Below are 24,798 nucleotides of genomic sequence, written 5' to 3'. Positions count from 1 at the left end.
GAAATGATCTTATGAGCCAAAGTTTAAAGAAGAATGAGACAAATGGAGCGTTTAGAGGGGCTAAGAAAAAGCAACATTCTGTGGCAGCAACTCAGGCAAAACATAATAAAGATTTGGATGAAGATAATCCCTATGGCCAAACTAAAAGCTCAGCTTGTGAGAGATTTGAGAGAGGAATCAGTATGTCTTGGCAACAGTGTGGAAAAGAAGGATAAGTAAACGTGCCTACAGAGCTCCATGACCAGAAGTCTGAGCAAGAAATAAAGTAGAGAGGACCACTTCTGACACCCAAGGGTTGTGAAGGGATTCTACAGCTGAATGGAGAGGTAGGCTTGAAGAAGGAGTGAGGGGTTAGAAGTGTGGATAAAGACTGGAGGGCCTTGTTTGGGGGATGCTATTTTAAGAGCGAACCACTTCTGATAGGTATTCTGAGCACGTGTATGGTACATGAAATGCCAATGCCAAGATTACTTGTGCACACACTTAGTAAAACAAAATACCTTATCTCATTATCCTCTTCATTAATCTCTATATTTTCAACTGTCCTTGTAAGATTTGGTTGTTTCTTCTGGAAAAAAACAGAAAAACAAAAAACAGTGATACATATAAAATTATCAATGCATAATATACTATTTCAGAGGTTAGTGGTCTCTACCTTTATCTTTTGTCAATAACTCCAATAACAATTTTCTTCAGCATGCAGCATGTGAGATATTTTTCCATTAAGAAATGATAAGAAATGCATGTATTATCGACTCAACATTTTTAGACTATTGGAGGCAAAAACATAATAAAGAAACTGAAAGATTTAAATAGTAATCACATTTAAAAGACATTTCAAAAAGCTGAGTCACAATGATTTAGCATATTTTAAACTTTTAGACAGGCTTCAATAAAAAGAGAACAAAGGAGTAGAAATCTAAATTAGCAGATAATACAAATGTCGTTTCCATTTGGCTTTATAAGATTTTCAACATATTCTCCTTTCATTTTATATTAGTTAAAGCATAATATTAACACCGTTGCATTGCTTCAGTCTGCATTCTCGGCCAGAGGACTGGTCTCCTAAGCATAATAGGTAATGCAAAGAAACCTTTCTAAGATTTTAAATTTGTTGTAATTAAGTTAAGGTTGAGCTTCACTTATTTTATCATTTTCTTAGTGAGATCTTTTCTCAGAAAAGGGCAATTTGTTTGTTAACCATTTATGTAAATATACTAAGAACAAATAGATATATAAAGTTCAGACAGTTTCTGATCAAGGAAAATAAAAACAACACTTACCTTCCAGTATAAGGCTCCAAAACCAAAGCCAATTAAAAGAGAGAAGAATGCTGGCAATGTCATGGCTGCCCATTGCAGCTTGGAGTCACCAATGGAATTCAAGGCCTTCCCTGTAATTTAAATAGGACAGTGGTGAGCATAGCATATCCATGCTGGAGGCTCTGCTCTATCACTCTGGTAGCTCCCGCCTGTTTCTGTAACACGCTCTTGACCTATCTCTGTTTGAAATATTTAAACCACTGATTTTTCTGCTGAGTATTGTTTGGGAATGGCAATATAAATCCATGTAGTTTCCAAAAGGTAAATATATTGAAAAAGAGAAAAGAAAAAAAGAAAGAAAAAAAAACACAGACAAAAAGAAATTTGACTTGGTTAATGTTGATGCATAGGGAACGCAGACGAGATGTATTCCTGGGTTTGGGGACGGGAGGGTGATTTATATTACCAAGCAAATCCATCTTCTGTGGCTTTATCTTCTAATATCTTTCACTTTCTCATTCTTGGTATCTACCCAAGCAATTTTGTAAAGATGACATTTTGTAATCCAGATCAAGGTCTGCAAGCACTGTCATTCTGCATGCATAGTGGTTAGATTACTTTTTGGCATCTTATGCTTAGAATCATGGTGTCTCCTCATTGCATCTTCAACACACAGTTGCTGGATGCCAGGCAGTAACTGGCACTGTGCTATGGGCTAAAGCAGGGGTGGGGAACCTTTTTCCTGCCAAGCGCCATTTGGATATTTATAACATGATTCACAGGCAATATAAATTTATTAACTTAAAAATTAACCTGCTATATTTGGTCAAACCTTTAATTAACTCACTCCCAATGCCTTGGCAGGGCCAGACCAAATGATTTTGCAGGCCTTATACGGCCATGGGCGGGATGTCCCCCACATCTAGCCGCTAAGACTTGATTTCACAGACTTTTTATTTTGAAAAGTCGGAGACTATTGAACATTAACAAATAACTGAAAGCACCAGTGTCTCCCATTGCTTACTCTAAATAATAACTTAGTAAGAGAAAAAAACATATATTATCATAGAACACCTTCCTTGTTCCTGCTTTGATCTTTCAATAGAAGCAGGATGATTCATAATTTAAACAAAACACTTCTCCCCCAAGGGTCTTTACCTCCCAACACAAAGTTTAGCATTTTGACAGAGTTTTCTCAGTTTCTTGACAGGGAACAGCTTTGTTGTTTGGAAACACTGACGCGTGCCATTTTGGAAGTTAAAAATCTCAGTTTTCTTTTAAAGATGCAGTAAGTTTGGAAAGTATACAGTTTCAATGATTGATCAAAATGTAAACTAATCCAAGATAAAGCAACTGCTTTCGCTACGATATTTTACCATGTTATCTGAGTTTCTGTCAGCCTACACTCACCTATTTAACATAAAAAGCACCTAAATATAGAACATAATACAAAAGAACTGAATCACTGTACATGCAGCAACATTTAGGAAAAAATAAACTCATAAATTTAACCTGAGAGGCAAGAAACAAATCTTATCTACCCTTGTGAGAACAGAAATTGCCTATTTCCCCATCATTTAAAGAAGAAGAAAATTTGCCAAATTTATGATTAAAGTAGAAAATTTGCCAAATTTATGATTCCTGTTTCCAATGAGGCTCTGGTAATAGGATGTGTGTGTGCACATGTTGGGGGCAGTGAGTGGTAGTGGGTGTGCAGTGTAAGGGACAGTGGGACTGGGTAGGGAAGTGGGGTCTTCCATTCATATAACAATGAATCGCTTCCTTCAGACTTGATTAGCAGTTTTTCTGGTCCAGCCCACATCCTACAATCCCTATGGGAAATACAGTTTAGTCATCTTAAATTGGAGCTCAATGTGAATTCTCTCACCAAAATAAGTCTGAGTTAAAAAATGAGATTTGGTATAACTGAAGTGTTACTATTGTTACAATAATAGTTACTTTGAGGGTTATGGGCACTAATTTGGGATTTAACCATCATTTTTATAAAAGTGTTTCCTAAAAGAAAATGGGTTCAGAATTTTACATGCAATTCCTACCATATTGGGAATTTTATTTTACTGTCTATAAATGATTAAACTCTTTGTGTGCACTCCAGGAATGTGTTTGAATTTTCCTTACTAGTCAACCTGCTGTGACCCACACTCGATACTGGGATTGCTGGAGTGTAATTTTGATAAATTTGACCAGGTCACCTCCTTGAGGAGCCCTGACCAATGTCTAAAGAAAGCTGTTGACTTTTGCCCTCCAGCCCCCATGGAAAACCAATGAGCTAGGATGGTGCTATGTGGAATGCCACGAGCTACGTTTGGGCAGTCACATGCCCGGGAATCAAGGCAGCGGAATGCCCTGTTTGCCCTGTTTTATCCAAAGGCCAAATCTTGAACTGCGCCATTCAGACCAGAGCAGAGACCACGGCCACTAGCCAAAAAGCATAAGGAACTCACTAGAGAGTGAGATCTTCTGGGATTTCCCCACTAAAATCTTTCTCAGGTAGAAGCACAAGCCCCTAAAGGAGGTGTCCCAAACAAAGCGCTAACAAGGAAACCTAACAAGGAAATCTTACTTCTCTCTCTGGGTACTGTGCCCTTTTAACCACTTGGAAAGTCCCATCCCAGGACTCTGGCCCCAAGCAAAGCCTGCCAGCAGCAGCCTGGTGAAGACTGGGAGGGAATGGGAGCACTGGAACTGAACTTCACCTCCCATAGGTCTAGAGGTCAAGGTTTCTTCAATTTTGTTATTGCTTTTGTTAATTCAAGTAGCTTAATATCCAAGCCCTTGGTTCTGTCTAATGATACTGCCCTATCTCTTGCAGGGAGAGAAAACATGTTGTCAGAAAAGGCTTGCTTGCACCTCTAGAGCCTGACTTTCAACACTTGCTCCCGCTGCTTTCCAAGGATCGATAAGGTTTGAATCAGGCATCTCAAGGCCTACGTAAAGGTGTTTGGGGCCAAAGCCCAAGCCAGGAACAAAGCTTTGCTTTGAAGTAAAGACTGCTCAGAGAAATCTTATGGAGTCAGGGAGCTCATCTGGATAGGATTTGAGTAATCCCAAATTTTTGGGTTGTTAACATATTAACTGTATCTCAGTATTACAAAAACTTTCCACTGTCCAAAATTCGTGGGAACTGACTTGTTTGGTTTGACTAGTAATACCCAACATCTGTACAAATATAGAACACACAAAAACTATGCTTCAAATTTGTGGAGCTCCTTTTTAGAGTGAGTCTGTAAGTACCACACCCGTGAACAGGGATCTCTTGGTGTTTAGCAAACATGCTACTCGGTGCTGCTCCTTGGTTCAGACCCAAAGCTCATCCAATTAGTGACCCACTGCCTCAGTGCATCCAGTTGTTCTAATAATTAATGATGAACACATACTACAGGTCAGACATGGCTCCAAGTATATGTGTGCTAACATTTGAAATTCACAGAAACCCTATGAAGGATGCATTGTGTGCCATTTGACTAAGGAGTCCAGAGAGATTAAGTATCTTGCTGAAGGTCACACAGGTAGGCAGGGGCTGGGATATAAACCCAAGGCAGTCTGACTTAAGACTATATTTCTTGAAGATGTATACAGTAATGTCAAAGTAAGGATATCTCTCTATATCACCTAAATACTGTCTGCAAGGATCTCAAACACTTTTAGATATCCTTTTAGCCTGGCACAAAGATGTGTTACTATGACTTTGAAAATACAACTCCTTTGGATAACTTGGATCGCCTTTACATGCTACAGAGAGGACTACTCCTTCATATGGCCCAGTCCTCTGCTTAACACGGTCACATTTTGATTGTTATCCCTGAAAATTAGCATGCTATCTTCATATTTTCTTGACCCTGTTTCCAAAGCAGTCTTCCTTCCTTTAGGCTACGACTAAAACAGTTACATATGTCTATTATTATATATATATAAAATAATATAAAGTTGGCCCTTGATGCAGGGTTTGGGGAACCAACCCCCCAAGCAGTGGAAAATCGAGTGTAACTTTTGACTTCCCAAAACTTAACTATTCTTGTTACCCAAGGGGGACAGGTCGACAGCGAGGGGTTCTAGGACTCTCTGTGGATACAAAAATCTGAGGATGCTCAAGTCCCCTTTGTAAAAGGCATAGATCAATTAATATAGTTTACCTTCCCATCCATGAACTCCCAACTGCAGATAAAAAATAGTACAAGTATTTATTGAAAAAAACATCCATGTGTACTGTACATGGATCTGCACATTTCAAATCCATGTTGTTCAAGGGTCAACTGTGTATTTTATATGTATGATAAAATTCTAAGTATTTCATTTATGTCTGTTTTTCTTATGATAATGCAAGCTCCCTAAAAACTGGTCTTGTGCATGGGTATCTAAGTGCCACATTTGTGAGTGACATCACCTAGGCCAAAAGCTGCTTATTATGTAAGACCCATACTTTTTACAAAAAGGAAGAAAAAAGAAAGCAAAACAAACAACAAAAAGACTGGCCATTCCTTTTGCAATTTAAAAAGCACCTTCAGACTCAGAAGCATAGGACTGAATGGGGTTCTGCATTCAGTTTGTCTTTTAAAGTAAGTAGAAAAGACTTTTGCTTCCAACCATGATAAGAATTATTATACTAGACAATACAAGATAAAATTACTATACTAGACAAATTATTTCAGGCAACTGTTTCAGACATTAGCCAACAGGCCACACAAGAAAGATCAAAACCACACACAGTGAAACTCAAAATGCTCCTAATTTTCTGGCTGGGAGGCACCTTTAGACCGAGGCATAGAAGACAGGACCCAAGTAGAACTCAGAATTCTCACTGAGACAGGGACTCAGACTGAAGTTCAGGGTTGCTGATGTGGCTGGAGTTTGTGGAGCAGGGTGAGTTGCAGGAAAGGAGCTGAGCAGAGGAGTGCCAGAAATCTCCAGGAGAGTCTGCTTAATTCATCGGTCAAATAATAGGCTGCACATGCACAGGGAGAGACTTCACGGAGCCTGCCGATACACTGAATGATGCCTGGGAAGCTGTGACTTTATCTGAGACCCTAGCCATCACTCAGATACAATGGAGTTCTGATGAGCAAGAATGGAGAGATGTTTCTGGCTATTAAGTGACTTAAAAGGCAGGTAGTATGTATAGAGTGGACACAGGATGTCTTGGTGGGATGAAGAAGGACAGTGAGAAATTTTATAATGCTACTCAGAACAGATTAATTAAAATACAATGAACATATATATACACACATGCTTTAACCTGAAAGAGAGCTGGAAAGGAAGGACAGAGGATCAACAAACAGGGCAAACAGGAAACAAATAACAAAACGGTAAACCCATAATCAACTATACCAATAATTGTATCAAATATAAATGAATGAAAAAAACTCTAATTGAAAGTCAGAAAAACTAGATACAATAGCAAGGCCCAACCAAATCCTGCCTACCAGAGAGATGCTTTTTTTTTTTTTAAAGTAAAATCTACAATGATGGGAAGATTTTTTAATTCCCGTCTCTCAATAAATGATAAAAAGTTAGATAAAAAATATGATATAAAAATCTGAATTACACTAATCTGAATCTAATTAAATCTGAGAATGCTACACATCATATATGAATAATAGACATAAAATAAGTCAAATTTTAAAATATTACAAAGTATGTTCTCCAACAATAATTAATTTAGAAACCAATAACAATAAGACAGCTAGACGAAATCCATTTTTATACTTTAAACAACACTTGAATCAAAGAGGAAATCACAAGGAGAAATTAAAATATTATTAAAGAAATTTCAGCGGAAACACAGCATATCAAATTGTGTGGGGTGCAGCTAAACATGCTTACAAAGACATTTATATCGTTACGGTGCTTCTATTAGAAAAGAATGAGTTTAACATTAGCAATCTAATTTTTCCCCCTTGTGACATTAAGAAGCTAGAACAAGTGGAGCAAATTATACCCATAGCAGAATGAAAGAAATAATAAGAATTAGAAATCAATGAAATATAAATATATATAATTTAAAATGCCAAAAGTTGCTTCTTTGAAAAGATGAATAAAATCTATAATTAGTAGGAAAGACCTAAATCATCTAATAAACATACAATCTCTTTACAAACTTTCCAGATCTGAAGTATCCTGTAATTCAGAATTTTAGGTTTTAGAAGGTTCTGTCCTGCATACATTGTTTATTATATGATTTCCTCAGAGAGGTCTGGATAGCAACCTGCAATTAAATACATTAATATTTCTACAGTGAAATGCATAGTCACTTTAAGAAGAATAAAGACTATAAATAGCCTCATCTCAACTAAGGTCAGGTTTTGGAGGCAAAAATTCCAAAACAAACTGGATATTAGAGGGTTTTTTAAAAAATTTATGAAATGCAGAATTGCTATTGTGGATTTGTAATTAATAGATTACTTCTTTTTACAGATAGGTCTTCTATATCCCTACACATATAACAGTACCCTATTAATAAAGTTTAAGGAATGATTTTCTTAGCTAAGATCAAAGGCTGATTTTTTTCCTCTTGCATGAGACTTGAGGGTCAAAATATTTAGTAAATCTAATAATCTTTGCCTAGATTTAAAAACAGGATATTAGACTTCCAGGAAACTAAGCTCTTGGTCAAAGCGGACAGGGGTTGCAGGGGGAAAAGGATATTCTTTTAACATATAATTTTATAGTGAAATAAGAAAATCATCAAATTTCCTAACACACAACAGTAACTAGTGATATATACAAAACTGAAAATATCCTTGGAATTCCACACAACTAGCATTTGTACTTTCTGTTCTAAAATTCAGGCAAATTCTACACGGAATATATTTTATGTCAACATAAGATTAAATCATATATATAAAAGTAATTTAATGCCTTATTTAAAATAATCTTAGCAAAAAAAATTATTGGCTCAATTCTCTCATTGTCATCTCAAACTGTAGGGAAACCCAATTCTACAAGCTTAATCCTCACTTCTCAGGAAGACCATAATAGGAAGAACAGTAATGAAACAGTATTCACAGCAATAATTGCAGAATTTCCTTTAAAGCCCATGCAATACTCCCAGAGGTGCTAATTGGAGCCATGCATGCATTAAATCAGATATATGTACTTACTATTACTGCTACTGCTGTCATTCCTAAGGGAGTTGGCTGCAACAGGGGGTAACAATAATGGTTTTGTGACACTGACTCTGGAATCTAAATAGAAAGCAATAATGTGTCAGTGTTGCACGGTGATTTACATAAATTACAGAGTCCCCAAAAGGTAGAGTACAATATTTCTCAGATTTACAAATCTCGATGATTCATATCCTATTTATTTCATCATGGGTCTTGCTGTTCTATTTTTATTAGGAAATTCACCAGTCACCTTATAGAACAAAAATTCATTGCCTATATAAGCCGATAAATGTAAAATTACAAATTGTTCATAATTGGCCATTTAAAAAAAAAGCACTGTAATTAAGATTTTGTATTATAGGAACCCCAGGGAAGGGAGTGGGGGAGAAAGAATCTCAAGACAGAGTAACTAGTAAAGACAAGAATTCATCCCTCAGAGTTAGATCCTTTAGAAAAGATTTGAGAAGGGGACATAAGAAAATGGGAGGTGAAGAATAAGAGAATTGTAAATTACTGATAAATGGAGCAGGTAAGAAAAATGAGTGATGATTTCATTCATTCTTTACTCACACAAAATTCTTTAATGTGACCATCATTAGTTGTTTTGGCTTGAAAAACAAATCTATAACCATTTCTTTTATGCTTGACATTTGCTTTTATATTAGACAAAACACACATACATCTTTCTTTACACTTATATCTGATTCAGAGGTAGATTCTTACCTACACGTTCGAGAATCAAGCTTGCTTTTATAGTTAAATTAGAAATTCTTATATGTCTTACCATTGTCAGGACTTAATGTTGAAGAAAACACACATTCGCTAGTTTTAGATGACACCATCTCCAAGTCCTTGAAGGCATTGATGGATCTATTAAAAATTCTAAAGAATTCTTCAGGAGTAAACATCTTGGGTTCTAGGCTGTTAGATGACTTTTTTACATTCTAGAAGAAGACAAAAACAAAATTATATTTTTCAAGGAGTCTACAGATTTTAACTGATGGCAAAGTAAAAGACTATGTCCTTCAATGACTCAAGGAAAATGAACTCTCTTAAACAATTTTATTAATATACATAATTCATATAGGTACAGCACAATAGTGATCCTGCCCAGTTTAGTCTGAGGCTCAACTCCAGATAGGGTGGGCAGGTGAATTCAACATCATAACAACAAAATAATACTAACAACAAATTCTCTAACAAATTGCTCTTTTAAGGTGCTCATTAAAATCATTATTCCTTACTAAAAAAAAAAAAAACAACAACAACAACAACAACAAAAAAACACAAACACACACACACACACAAAAAAAAAAACAACAACAACAAACAGACCTCTATAACACAGTTGATGCTAAATATTGGCAAGGACACGATGGAGCAAAGGGACTCTTACACATTGATGGGATGATGTAAATTGGCATGTTTGATACTAGCTGGTAAAGTTGGACATGAGCCCATCCTGTGACCCAGAAATTCCACTTCTAGGTAGGGACTCTAGTGAAGCTTTTGCCTTTCTGTACCATGAGACATACAGGAAAGTTCTTACCAGCAGTGTCTATACATATGTACATCAATCAACAGGGGAGTGGTTTAATCAATATGGTATGTTCAATCAATGGGATATTATATAAGCAGTAAAAATGTAACCACAGCTATATACATCAAAGTGTGTAAATCTTACAAACACGATGCTCAGTGAAAGAAGTCACAAAAGAATGAAGAATATGAGTAAGTTCCGAAGTCCCGCTAAAAGCAAATCAAAGCTATATTTTAGGAATTCAGAAATGCATGACTATCTATAAAGAAAACCAGGCAATAATACAAGTTAACACTTATGTAGCACTATGTGCCTCTCTAAGTGCTTTGTATATGTTTATTCAATCTCCAAAACAACTGAGATATACCACCTGGTACGAATCTCCTGGGTTCCAGCCAAAGCATCATAATTATTAAAGGCACATTCTTTGGTATTTGGAATGTTCTTCCTGACATCACCATTTACTGAACACCTAACTCATCCTTCAAGCTATACTGCATATATTATTTCCTTTATGACACCTTGTCTGATATACTCTACTTTTTATCAATGCTATCAGCACATGATACTAATATGATGTAAAAAGAGATATTAACTCTAAGACTTCTTATATTATAAGACTAGAGGCCCAGTGCACAAATTCTTGCACAGGTAGGGTCCAGCTGGCCTGGCCTGATTGGGGCCAATCAGGCCAGGCCAGCTGAGAGAAGGGGATGTGGGAGGTTGGCTGGCCAGCCCCGCCCCCGATTGGGCTAGGGGGGGCCCTACTGGGAAGGGGGCCACACAAGGGAAGGGCCACAGGAGTTGGCCAGCCAGCCCCACCCCCTGATTGAACTACCAGTTGAGGATATAATTTGCATATTAGCCTTTTTTTATATAGGACTAGAGGCTGGTGCATGGATTTGTGCACTGGTGGGATCCCTTGGTGTGGCTGGCAGTCTGACATCCCCCAAGAAGTGTAGTAGTACACAAAGTGGCAGGCGGCCAGGGAGGAGCCTGAGCCCAGGCCGGGTGCTGTGCCACTCCCGCTCATCCGGTCCCCTCTGCGCCTGCCCCTCTATGCCTGCATCGCTGTAGCTCAGTAGGCTCGTGCCCAACCTAGGCTGATACCAGCGTGCCCATGACCAATAAGAGGCTGTGGTCTTGCACCCAGTCAGTCCTATCCTGATCCTGATCCTGATCCATTCTGGATGGGGGAAGGACATGCAAGGGGTGTGTCTGTGGGAGAGGCTAATGCCACCACAGCTGTGCTTGCCAACCATGAGCCCAGCATCTGGTGCCCATCAATCAGGCAAGCAGCACTCCCACTGTGGGAGTGCACCAACCACCAGGGGGCAGCTCCTGCATTGAGTGTCTTCTCCTCCAGTGGTCAGTATGTGTTATAGCAACCAGATGAACAGTTGAACTGTCACTTAGGCTTTTATATATATATATATAAATACATTCTGACTCAGAAATGAGAAGTGAATAAATATAGTGATTAGGTTTACTAGCATGACAAGAATTCTGAGATTAGAGAATACAAATCAGACTGATATTGGGCCTTACAGTGTAATTGCACTTTCGAAGAGGAGGAAGTATTTGAACATTATGGTACAAAATCATATTTAAAATCTTAGGTTTAAACTTCTAAAAAGCCTGTAGGCTAAACCTGGGCTTGTGAACTCTATGTCCAAGTATGTCTCCCAAATCCTTTTTTATTATAGATCCAAAGTTATAAAACCATCATCATAAAAATATTTATTAATCTTTATTTTGCCAGATACAGTGCTAAAGCACTCATCACAGATCATCTCATATCAACTCTACTAAAGTTCACAGAGCTAATTAGTGACCAAGTCAGGATCTGAACTCCAAAACCTTGTACTGTACTTACTCCTAGTGTCTCTTCAATATGTTTAGGTCCCAAATCATTGCCATGCTGATATTCTGAAGTTGACAACAACTAATCAGAAAATGACTTGGAGATATGAAAATCTACTTTGTAATGACATGATTACTATGGATAAGAGGCCAAGTTTCAGTGTTCATTACAGACAGTTTCCCATTTAAAGGTAAAAGAACATTTGTAACCTAATAGAAAAGTTATGATAAATTCATTCACCTATGAAATAAAGGTAAAATTAGGGCTGGTCTTACATTGTAGTGTAAATCAATTTTTACATTAAATGACAACTTTTAAGTTTTAATGTACATTTCAACACTGCAGTGTAACTACAAACATGTATTTCTGTACTCATGTTTCAAAATATTTTTAAATTAAAATTTATACATTAAGTATCACACCAACAAAGATGCCGCACCCCCTCCCCATCCATATAGGTTTTAGAGAAGAGTAGTAGAAACCAATCCAAATGAATATAAGGTTACCTTCAATGGGTGTCCTTCCAAGCACTCCACAAGATCATCTACTATTTTTACAAGTTTGTCTATGATAGAATAATTACTCAAGCCTTCAGAAATATTTGAAAACTTCTCCAGAAGATCAGTCAGGCTGAATGATAATTGCTCCACCATTTCACTTATCCAACAATGACTTGGCTGCAAAAAATTGAAAGAGAGGAAGATAAAGCATCTGTTTACATACTGTCAACTGGGAGTATCCTTCAAAGACATAAATGCTGCAGTCACTGACTACCAGATAAAACATTTCCTTATATTAGAACAGGTCAGTTCTTGTGTTCTATTTAATTTAGATCTAAAATCTATTTCAAAATTTACAAATGTATATAGATTAGAAGAAAGTGTTGGTGGTAAACATTTTTCTCTTTCATGGAATTAAAATAAGATGAGACAGAGTCTTACCCTTGACAAAATTCAGATAGTAATGGAATTAACATTATACCAAGCATGAAGCCCCACTGAAAAATATCTATTCTTTAGTCAATGTGTTCTCAAAAGAGCTTTAGGTATAGTGGGACTTAACAGAACACTATTGTGTGAGAGAGTCCTAGTCCTTAAGGAACTTCTAGTATTTTGGTGAGCTGGAAGATAAAACAACCTATAATAAAAAAAACATACTATGCTAATTAGGATGGACAGCTGAACAACCTTCCAGACGTCATTCTGGACAAAGCCATGGCAGCAGGGACCCAAGCAGAAGTGGTTAGAGGCAATGAGGCAGGCAAGCGAGTGGTTCAGGTCAATAAGGAAGGCAGGCAGGCCAGTGTTTAGGAGCCAGCAGTCCCAGATTACAAGAGGGATGTCTGACTGCTGGTTTAGGCTGGATCCCTGGGTGATAATGAATATAATTTCAATATAATGATTTAACAAAATGATCCCTGGGATCGGGCCTAAACTGGCAGTCAGACATCCCTTGAGTGGTCTTGGATTGTAAGAGGTGCAAGCTGGGCTGAGGGGATCCCCTGTTTATGAATTTCATGCACTGGGCTTCTAGTAGATTAATAAGAGCTGATTTTCCTAGAGTGATATATTACAAGCCTCCTTCATAGATGATTCCTTTTTTAGAAAAGAAAAACAATTTGGTAGAAATGTGATCTGACAGAGAAGCACTTTTGCCTCAGTGGAAAGGCCAACTACATAATTTTGAGGGCCAAGTGCAAAATGAAAATTTACTTATTATTTAAAAAATTTGTCTAAAAATGATTAAGAATTATTTTTTTTGGGGGGGGGTAATAGAAAGATATATATATATATATATATATATATATATATATATATATATATATATATATATATATATATATATATATATAAAGAATTTGAAGATGGTGACAGAAGGAGCCCCACCATGAAGCCAGCCCAATTCACTGGTCAAAGGTTCAAGCCTTGGAATCAGGCATAACTGGGTTCAGTTCAGCCGAGAGACTCCAGGTAAGCTAGACAAATTTTCTGAACCTCAATTTGCCTATATATGGAATAGGAATAATGGAACAGGGCACTAGTGAGGTGATAAAGTATATAATTTGAATATAAGTTTCATGAGGGCAGGATTTTTATCAAGTCTTGTTCCCAACTGTGTCTCAAAGGCCTAGAACAGTGTCTGGCATATGGGAGTGCACAGAAACTCTTTGCTGATCTGATGCCTGAATGACTAAAAAAATAAATGAAAGAGAAAGGCTAGATAGTTAATATTTTATGCATGTCAAGAGGCAAAAATCAAGGCTATTATTCAGGTATGTTTATATAATGGGAAACAAATTTCCATAAAAATTTATCACAAAATTAAAAATATAATAATTGAATATAACTTCTTTTGCATAATAATTTAATTTAATTTTCCATGTAATACAGGTGTACCAACAAGAAGAATAAGATTCTCTATTTGGGGTTCACATTTTGCTTACTTGGGGATCAAAAGTTAGCATTCTCTATCATCATATAGACCACAAGTGTTCATCTATAAAAACCAATCTCAGCTGGCTGGCTATGTATGCAGAATCAAGCAACAGACAGGTTCTGGGCTACATAATATAGCTGCTATCAATGGCTGGGGATCAACAGAGGTTTAGACTATTAGGAAAAACTTCTTAGTATATTAGAATGGGTTTTTATAGTTCTTAAATTAATGTGGTGTTATTTAAAATTAGTAATTGATCATAAGTTCAGGTATTTCACATATTTTTATATTTTTTGTAAGTAGAGGCTCTGATTTTTTTTTTAATTCTGCTAACATATTACAGAGGAGAATAAAGCAATGATTGGGGATAGCTAAAACTGACTTGTCTTATTAAGATCCTAAATAATTTACTATATCTTCTAGAACCTATTGTATTGGAATGATGTAGAGTAACTAAAGCCACGTAAAATGAATCAAACTATTACCCTTTATTTTTCTATTTACCAGCAAAGTATCTCTATTTAGGAAAGTAATGTAATTTATTTAATCTAAATTAGATATTGGGGCCATTTTAAACTTATTTAAGAGAACAATTTCAATTAATATAATGCAGACAAAAAAGAAACTGGTTTATCTATAGTTAGTTAAGATCTAATTCCTGGAAGCATTAAATGTCATTTAAAAGTTTGGGGGCCAGGGGATGGAGGAATTAAATTAAAAAAAGAAAAAAAATGAGAAAAAGCTCATGGATTTGGATAACAGTGTGGTTATTGCAGGGGTGGGGAATTGGCAGAGGTGGAGGAGGGTATAGGGGGTATAAATGGTGATGGACAGAGACTTGACTGGGGTGGTGAATACACAATTCAGTGTACAGAAGATGTGCTGTGGAATTGTGCACCTGAAACCTGTATAATTTTGTTAACCAGTGTCACCCCAATATAATCAATAAAAAAGAAAAAAAATCTCACATTTAACATGTCCTGACTCTACTCTTCCTCTTCTACATCACATCTCAGCTTAATCGCAATCAGTTTCCAAATACTGTCAGTTCTACCATTTTAAAGACCCCCAGATCTATGCCTTGTTCTGCCTGCTTTATTGCTAGATTACAACCTCTTTTCCTTTCTTATCCCTGTCACAAAACAAACAAGCAAATAAAAACTTTTAGGATCCTTGGCTCTGGCTTCATTTAAGTAGAATAAACAAACCACCACTGTGCATTAATTCAATTAGGCCACTTCATTCAACTCATCAACTAAGTTCTTAAAGACTATGTGTTTCCAAGAATGTTCAGAATGGATTCTTTGTCTTGTTAAATCAATGCTTATGCTTATCTCAAGCATCTGCAAGTTCATATTTGCATCATTTACAAGTCACTTTCCAAGTTGTCAGTCTTTCCTTTGGGGCTGAACTGCTCTCCAAGTTTCTCTCTGTAGGCAGTGACAACTACTTTTATATAGTCAGCCCTATCAGCAAGGGTTGGAATTCCTAATATATGGAATTCAGCACATACTCTGAGTACAGTTTGAATAGTATTTACATGGCAGAACAGCCTTTACCAATTCGTTCACTCCATTGTAATTGTGCAAAAAATTTTGGCAAGGAAAATGCACATATCAATATCTTTAAATTCTTTCTTTGCTCTACTGTCTGAATACACTCTGCCTATCCTTGTCTTGGATCTCTGACATGTAGGAACCAAAATTAACTTCCCTTGTTTTGAATTGAACTAAGGGCCTCATTTTGTTACTGTGGTCTTTTTTGTTTTGCTTTTGTAGTTAAAGTAAAAAATATTTTGTATCTATGAATCTTATTTTTACACTGGGGAATGCCAGTGCTTTCTGACACTTCTGTTTATCTCTCCTTTCATCTGAACTCCATGTTTACATTCTGTATTCAAGTTCTCATTTATCTATAACTACACTTCCCATTTTCACATACCTAATCAACAATCCACACAATCAACTTTTTCCAGTAACATTTTCAACTGTAAAGCTGTAATTTTTTTGCAGTTCAACCATGAAATGCCCACTCCCTAGTCCTACCCCAGTATCTGTCCTTTCAAAGTAATGAACAATTCATTGTTACCTGACAAGATATGAACTTCTGGACTATACTGCTGAAAAATATACTTCTAAAAGTTTTTCAATTGCATTTCATTCATTATTCATTCTTGCCACAATTTCATTGGAAAATGTTGAATAATAAAGGCTATAAAAGTTGTATCTTTCCCTTAGTTTGTTTAAATAGTTACATTTTAGCTTTTCAAGATTCTTGGATTTATTAAAGCTAAAACTGAGGCAAATAAATAATATTAAATGTCAGCCAGTTTTGACCTGTCTGCCTGCAGGAGAGGTAACCAGTTTTTACTAGAATGTGGAGCAGTTTCGTATTTTCTTTTTAATTAAATATAGTCAATGATTTGCAAAGAGAACAAAACATAGCCAACAGAATATTTCATTTGTGAGGTAATAGGTCTTTCTATTTTTCAACTCTTTCAAGATTATGATTAAGAAAGGGGTGATTAAAGGTTGTAAAGTTCACAGATGTAAGTTTTTCTTTGCCTTAATCACAGGCATGGTGGCCACTATTTCTTATATTTCAGAGACCATTTTAAATGTAAATAGTTCTTTATAAATAGGAACTCACAAGATTCAGTAGAAGAATGTATGATATAAATACTGTTCTTTCACTGATGGAAGAATGTGAAGGCTTAGGAAAGTTGAGAAAGCCATGTAGGATGTCTTAGCAGTGAGGCAAAGACTACCCTTCAAATCCCTGAAGTACATATAACTGAGTTGTATTCAGCCATATACATACTATAATATAATCTTTGCTTTGAAAGGGAAAACATGTCTGGATTTTCCCTAACTCAGAGTCTCAATTTCTTACCTCAATTTCTTGGTGACCTCTGTCTTACATTTTCTGGGTTTATTATAGCAGTTCTAGCTAGGACTACTAAAACACATATCCTTTGTATTCATATATAACATGTATCTTTCTAGAATGCTTACTGAATCAATATCTTTGAACTGCTAGCATGCCCCTACCACTGAAGATTTGGTTAAAAACTGAATTTCCTAAGGAATTAAAAAATTCATATTTATTTATTTGGAGGGGAGAGGAGAGAAAGGAGGAGAAAGAGAGAAATATCAATTTATTGTGCCACTTAAAAATATATATATATATATATTTATAATTAATTTCAGAGAGGAAGAGAGAGGGAGAGCTAGAAACATCAATAATGAGATAGAGAATTATTGATTGGCTGTCTCCAGGCATGCGCCCTGACTGGAAATCTAGCGGTGACCTCCTGGTTCATAGGTTGACACTCAACTACTGAGCCAGGCTGCCTGGGCTATTGTTCTGCTCACTGATACATTCATTGGTTAATTCTTGTATGTGCCCAGACTGGGGATGGACTGCAAACTTGGTGTTTCGGGACCACACTCTAACAACTGAGGTACTGGTCCAGGGTGAGCTTACTTAGGGATTTTTAAAGTACCATGAGCACCAAATTAATGATTTAACAAAATGATACCTTCAAAAGGTTTAAAAACTACTATAAATAAAAGCATTCTAAACATAACTAGGAATATGACTGCTTCCTAAAACCAACAAAGAAAATATCAATGTAGCCCTGGCTTGTTTGGCTCAGTGGATAGAGTGTCTGCCTGTGGACTAAGGGTTCCCAGGTTCAATTCTGGCCAAGAGCACATTCCTGGGTTGTTGTCTCGATCCTCAGTAGGGGCAATGCAGGAAACAGCCAATCAATGATTCTCTCTCATTGATGTTTCTATCTTCCTCTCCTTCTCTCTTCCTCTCTGAAATTGATAAAAATATATTTATAAAAAAATAAAATATCCATGCACACTCTAAAGCTACACATAAATTTAAAATAGATGTTATATGAATTTCATAAGACATGTGATATAACCCTTCTGCAGTCTCAGAACTAGTTGAAATACATTGTGTGCTTTGAAAACATTGTGGGAACTTGTTAATTTGGGCGTGCTTTCTCCTTCCCACCTTCTTGCTTCTTTCAAGAAACTGTTCTGGTTTATTAGTTGAAAGAACCTGACACTCTATGACACTAACCACCAGGCTCAATGCAGAGTCACCACAGCTTTATGGAAATAGGAGCTGAAAATGGACAATACATGCTAATAGTACGTCCTCAACTTTGTCGATAGGTTCTACAACTTTAAGCAAAATGACATATAATGAAGCCAATTTTATTACAGGCTAATTGGTTTACCTATTTATATTTAACAAGAGTTAAATTCCTATGGCATCTCATCAATATTTTAGTAACAAAACAGCATAAAATGAAATGACATTACTCAAGGACCTGCTAGATAACATTTCTTTGTTGATGCCCCTGGCACCACTTCTGATTTGGTAGCTATTCCCACAGATATCTGTGTGCTTCCTTAGTGGGTCTAAGGTCGGTGTCTATGCGGTGAGAGTTCTCCACAAAGGAGTTGAGGTAAAACACCCATTGGAGATTCTGAGGAAGAATAGCCCTGGCTCACACACTGTGAGGCTTCTGAGAGACAGTGGTATTCACCCAGTCCTCTAATCCAATTAATCGAATTACCAGAATTACCGTCCAGTTTGAGTGTTTTTGATTCTTTTTCTTTAATATGTGTCAAACCTCAGTCTTGCCAGAATTAGAGCTGTGAATGCCCAGGGCACAAAGCATTCCCTTTCTTTCCTCTCATGCTTCCAGCATTTACCCCCTAATTGAGCAACCCATCAGATCTAGAGCCATGCCATTAGAAGCACAATCATTTAAATCCGGAAGGAATACTAAAGACCATGTGGCCCAGTTGTTTCAATATCATAAATGAGAAAACCAGCGATGTGGTTTGTCCAAGGTTACACCAAGAACTTAAACAGAAATATGAGAAACCAAGATTAGAACACCTGCTAGTTCTTTCATCAATGATACAGTCAAAGCACATAAACTATTTTTTTCTGCTGGGTTCACCAGGACTCTGCTCACACATCTGGATCAGCTGCATTGGTCCATACGTTCAGCTAAGATACCTCTGGGTAATGGCATGGCTCATTCTGTCTCATTCTAATGAAATAAACTTTCTCTGAACAACTATCACAACCAAATAGCAAATGTCAACTGCCATGATAAAACCTTCTCTCCTCTCCTTCTGGTTTTTATTCTTAGGGTTAGAAAGCAGACAACACACCCTCCTTCCACTCTCAAACATCCCATGGATAGGCAAAGTGAGAACACTCCTATAAAAGTACTTTGCAAAATACTGTGTGCTCCCATTACTAGTGTAGAGACTCCAAAATCTTAATTTCCTTTTGGATGAGATAGGTTTTGTCCGGATTTATTTTAGTCTTCTCCCTAAACAATTAATTTGGGTCTTCAGAGTTCACTTTAGGCTATGTAACTTTGTATTTTCTTGTTTGAGTTAGAGTGATGTAGAAACCTCAATCTGATTAAGATGGTAATCAGCCCAAACACTATAAATATGTGTTGTTTCCCAGAGCAGGTCTATAAATGGCTCCCAAGGCAGACACAAAATAGCACAGTGAGGAGGGAACGGGGGAGGGGAGGAGAGGGCAGCAAAAATGATCCACGGCTCAACTCCAGTCCCAACTCTGCTGACACAGTTTGAGATTTTAGACAAGTCTATTCAGAGCTTTAGTTTCTCTGTCTTTGAAAAGAAGGTCTGTCTAATCTGTGGTAGCCAAAATGGGGCCAATACTCAATATGTGGCCAGTGTGACTACAATTTTAAATTCACTTAACTTTTTTTGTTTTTTTTTGTTTTTTGTTAATTTAAAAATCAGTACCTGATTCAGTGACTAGAAAGCTTTTAAGTATGTTTGGAAAAGCTAGGTATGTGAACCTGTATTTTCATGAAAATCTAAATATGGACTAAATATTTCTGATGAAAGCTTAGTGTCTGAACTAGAATGTGCTGTAGGTTGGTTCTGAATGATATAAAACAATGTAAAATATTCAATTAATAATTTTATATAGATTGTAAGGTAAAATGATATTTTGGACTACATGAAATTTATTATTATAGTTACACCTTTCCCTTGTAACTTTTTTTTTAATGTAATGACTGTACAATTTAAGATTACATATGTGGCTTCCATTATATTTCTTTCAGACTGCAATGGGATAAGTGTTCTGAGCAGTGCCTTAGTGTAATCACTTATTTATTAAGATGGACCCTGTAGATTAAATACACATAAGAGCCATTTAAAAATACTATTTAGTGTTGTATTTTATTCATTTAACTAACATTTATTTATTTATTTGCATTTTAGTGATCACATTTATTGGAAGGGTTGGAGAAAAATAAAAATGCCATTTAGCTTAAGAATTTGTGTTATGTGCACATAAACATTTCAGGAGCAGAAGATTCCTTGGTCATTTATTAATATCAAAATTCACACAGGTTTCTCTTTTGAATATCTTCCACCTTTAAAGACGCAATCATACAAAGTCTCCTGATTTCCACACAGGATGTATTCTTTGTTTCAACCAACTCTCAATGGAGGGGCAACGAGGACAACACCATCTCCCCGGACAAAAATTATTGGAATATTTCATTTTGTTGATTTATATATCTCTTCATATGTTTCCTCATCAATTTCTATGGTAGTCACAGTTTCTTCCACATCTCCTAATATCATATTTAAATGTTGATCATAAGCATGTAATCTACCTCGAAGCTCTCTGTAATTTCTCATTTTCACATAAATTCGCTCATCTAGGCTGAGCCTGATAAGATCCAGGGGCTCTTCTACAGTGTTGGTAGTTTGTTGCTCGTCCACGTCGTCCGCCATAACATTTATACTTAATCATTTAAAAAAATACTTATTATATGAGAGGTAGAGGTAGATAATTACCATGTCTACTTGGCTGACTTCTATAATATTTCTATAGTAAGTACTCCAAATCTGAGGTTCAACCCTCAGGATCTGTACTTACAATTAGGGAACTTGCTTTGTGGCCATAGCTGATTGGACAATGGTGGACCCTGAGCTTGATGGGCCAATCAAAAAGTCCCTCCCCCAAACTAGTAGTGGTGATAGGAACTGATAACCAGTCTCTGTAGGGCTGAAACTGTAACATGAAAATTTGGGAGCACTGGGGTGTCTGGGACAGAGAAGACAAATTCTGTCCAACAGAATAGAATGAGGCAGAGATGCAGAAATGAAGAAAGGAAAATCCAGTTTTTGTGTCTTAATTATTTTTTCACAATAATACTTTGAGGCAAATGCATAATACATGCAACTTTAAACAGCTGGGTAAGCAATATATGATCAGGTTCCCAAAATGAAGAGTTTCTGGACAAATTCTATAGAAATTCAGAGAAACCATGTCAGTATTATGTAGCAGCACCAAGCAAGAGCACAGTAGGTATGATGTCCGAGTGATACAGGGAAGAGCATGATATGAACAGTAAGGAATGGCCTGGTGAGAAGACTTGGTGAGAAAGAAGGATCTTAGGCTGACCTTGGAGGAAATAACCATTATAAGAGGTTGTGAGCCCCGGGATAACTACATGATTTTGTGGGGAGAATTTGAATGGGTAAATGGGAGGGAGAAAGGCATCCCTGGTGAAGGGAAGTAGTACTTAACAGTTTTGGAGTTTAGAATAAGCACAGCGGTTTTAGAAGGCAGGGACTCATCTGGCTGGGGTGGTGAGTTTGTGTTGGGGAATATGGGTATTAAGGTGAGGTGGTTAAGGTGGGGCAAGATTGTGGAGAGTCCGGAGCAAGCGTCAGATTCAGGAATTTGGCTTTCAGCCTTCAGTCACTGGGAGCAAAGAGAAAGTTCTTGAATATGGAAATAACTCAGTAATAAGTAGTATAATAGAAGGCTCAAAGAAATCATGATTCCTCAAAATTTGCATACTACAACTCTCACACTGAAGATCTTTTACAAAATGAACACCTACCTAAAAAAAAAGACACGAGTAATATTGCAGAGCAGGTATTATATGTTGTTATAGGCATTCACCTCACCTCATCATATTAATCGTGTGGATTAATTATTCAGGTCACATTTATACCTCAGGGAAATTACAAGTGATTACATGTTGGGGAACTTTCCTCCTTCCTTCCGCCTTCACTTTCTTCCAAAAGATATTTATTAAGTGTCTATCACCCATTAGGCAGTGAGGATATTAAAAAGCAAACACACCATTCCTGCCCTCATGAAGTTTATAAGTGGACGATTATCGATAAAATAATTCCACAGATAAATGAAAAACCAGTACTACTCTGGGGTGTGCTGGGGGAAAACTTTCTAATAGGAGGATTTGGTGTCATCAAGGAGAGGGAAGGCTTCCTTAAAGAAGTGAGATGGACTCTGAAAGAGTCAGCAGTTACCTAAACAAGAGGGCAGACCAGATTCCAGGGACAGAGAAAGCCATGCACAGAGGTGCCTCGCAGCGGGAACATGTGCAGATGAGGGACGGGGCAGGATATGGAAAGGTGCCAGATCAAACAGCTCTCGGAGGCCTTGTTTAAGGAGATCCTTTTCCTGTTTCCCAAGAGCAATTCAGAGCCATTCAAAGTACATGGAGGAGGAGTTAAACGATCGCTTGAAATCTTTCTTTTTTTAATCGGCATCGACTAAAAAAATTGATATGTTCAGTGATGAGTTCTGAAATGGCCAGGGAGATTGGAGGAGCCCAGAAGCAGCAGCAGAAGAGGAGACTAGTCCATAAGTGAAATCATGCATACCTGAGGAAGGGTGTTGCAGAGGGAAGATGGCTGGGAGGCATATGGTTAGAGGAACATTACATATTGCCAATAACTTGTTCAACCCTGCTTAATTTAACTTAATTAAAAATTGACGTGATAGTAAAGATTGGTTCAGGTAAGAATCATCAATAGCTGCTAAACCTACAGGAGGAACTTTGATGAGGAATTGGACATCATCTGAAAGTGTCTCCCCAAAGATTGCTTATCAGTCGCCAATGAGTCAATACACAGGAACAGTGGAACACCTGCACCAGGTGATCACAAAAAGGAGCACCAGGAAGGGGAGATGGACAACACGTGCCTCCAGAGATGATAACCCGAGGCATCATCACTTACGTCACATAGAGGCTGGCCATGCCTAATCTGAATATAGCCATTCAGAAACTGTACTACTGGGGAGGGCTGTATTACTGAAGACTTTCACTCCCATAAATACAAAGCAAGGCTAGGAGCTCTTAAAGGAGACTATTGAGACATGACGTATTCGTTTCCATAAACTTAGTGCACTTGAAAAAATTTATTAGTTTATAGTCCCTGAGGTCAGGAGTCCAAATAGGTATTAGCAGGTGCAAATCAAGGTGTTCAATGGGGCTGTTTTTTTAAAGGCTCTACAGGATAACCCCTTTCCTTGCCCTTTCCAGCTTTAGAGAATGTCTGCCTTCCTTGGCTTGTGGCCCCTTCCTCCATCTTCAAAGCTAGCAATGTAATATCTTCAAATCGCTCTCTCTGGCTTGGACACTCCTGCCTCCCTCTTATAATGATGCAAGTCATTTGATTCGGCCCACCCTGGTAATCCAGAATACTCTCCCCACCTCAAAATCCTTAACTTAGTTATATCTGCAAAGTCCTTTTTGCCTTGTCAGGCAATACTAGATTCACAGCAGGAGACATGCGTGGGGAGCCATTATTCTGCCTATCACACTTGATATAAAAATATAAATTATACTCCTAGATCGCTTCTTGTATTGGAGAAAAAGAAATGCAGAATAATGCATTTAATATATATATATATATATATATATATATAAAAGAAATGCAGAATAATGCACCCCCCCCCCAAAAAAAAAAGTCGTTAAAATTGAAATACAGCCAGTGGATTGAAATATTCTATGTATTCCTAAACGTATTGAAGTTGACAGCTTACAATGTTGTTATGTAAGAGAAAATAATTTACTTTAGGAAATATACACCGAAGTGTGTAGGGGTAAACAGACATTATGTATACAACTTACTCGGCAGGTTTGGAAAAATAATAAAACACATGTGTGCAAAGAAAACAAGCATTTAGGAAATCAACTAAGGCAAAATATTAAAAGCAGATGAATCTGGATTAAAGAGTATATGGGTGTTCTTTGAGTAATAGTCTTGCAAACTTTTCTGTAAATTTGAAGTTATCCCCAAGTAAAAAGTTAAAAGAAAACTGATGAATACATAATTTACTTTTATTAAAAACAAATAAAGAGTTTTTTACTTAAATACCACAAACAACTCACAGTCTATATCATTTTATAAATGTGAAAATGACCGAAGATGTGTGGGCTTAATATTTGTTCTTTCTATAGTAACATTACTAGTAAATGGAAAGGCTGGGAAATGTTTGAGACTTTTTAGGTTAGGAACTTAAAGGAAATCTTAAGCCTGGCAGTATTACAGCTTCAGGTAGCTTAAAATAGAATAGATAACTATCCTCAGATTTAAGTATCAACCTGTTGATCACACCCTGCTATTTGTGAAATAGAATCTACTAAGTAATTTTCTAGGAAGGCCCTTAGAAAAGCAAGCTCTCCTTTTCAGGTGTATTCATTTGATT

The 24,798-nt window shown here is 36.9% G+C and overlaps 1 protein-coding gene and 1 pseudogene across 3 annotated transcripts in view; both read right to left on the bottom strand.

Annotated features, from left to right (window-relative positions):
* Positions 1-24,798, bottom strand: part of KITLG (KIT ligand) — an 88,164-nt gene that overhangs the window by 11,892 nt on the left and 51,474 nt on the right. For both annotated transcript variants that reach the window (XM_084876932.1, XM_084876933.1), the window contains 5 exons: positions 12,297-12,467; positions 9,171-9,330; positions 8,381-8,464; positions 1,284-1,393; positions 501-568 (listed from right to left, as the gene is read on the bottom strand). In XM_084876932.1, coding sequence (XP_084733058.1) covers positions 501-568; positions 1,284-1,393; positions 8,381-8,464; positions 9,171-9,330; positions 12,297-12,467 — 593 coding nt within the window. The remainder of the gene's footprint in view (positions 1-500; positions 569-1,283; positions 1,394-8,380; positions 8,465-9,170; positions 9,331-12,296; positions 12,468-24,798) is intronic.
* Positions 20,534-21,059, bottom strand: LOC311619030 (U6 snRNA-associated Sm-like protein LSm3; annotated as a pseudogene). Its single transcript has one exon. The product of its transcript is annotated as a U6 snRNA-associated Sm-like protein LSm3 (transcript).

Source organism: Pipistrellus hanaki, assembly GCF_964339955.1.
Source record: "Pipistrellus hanaki genome assembly, chromosome: 3".
Classification (NCBI taxonomy): Eukaryota; Metazoa; Chordata; class Mammalia; order Chiroptera; family Vespertilionidae; genus Pipistrellus; species Pipistrellus hanaki.
The sequence above is the reverse complement of the archived record's forward strand: the minus strand, read 5'-3'. Positions and strand labels throughout refer to the sequence as shown.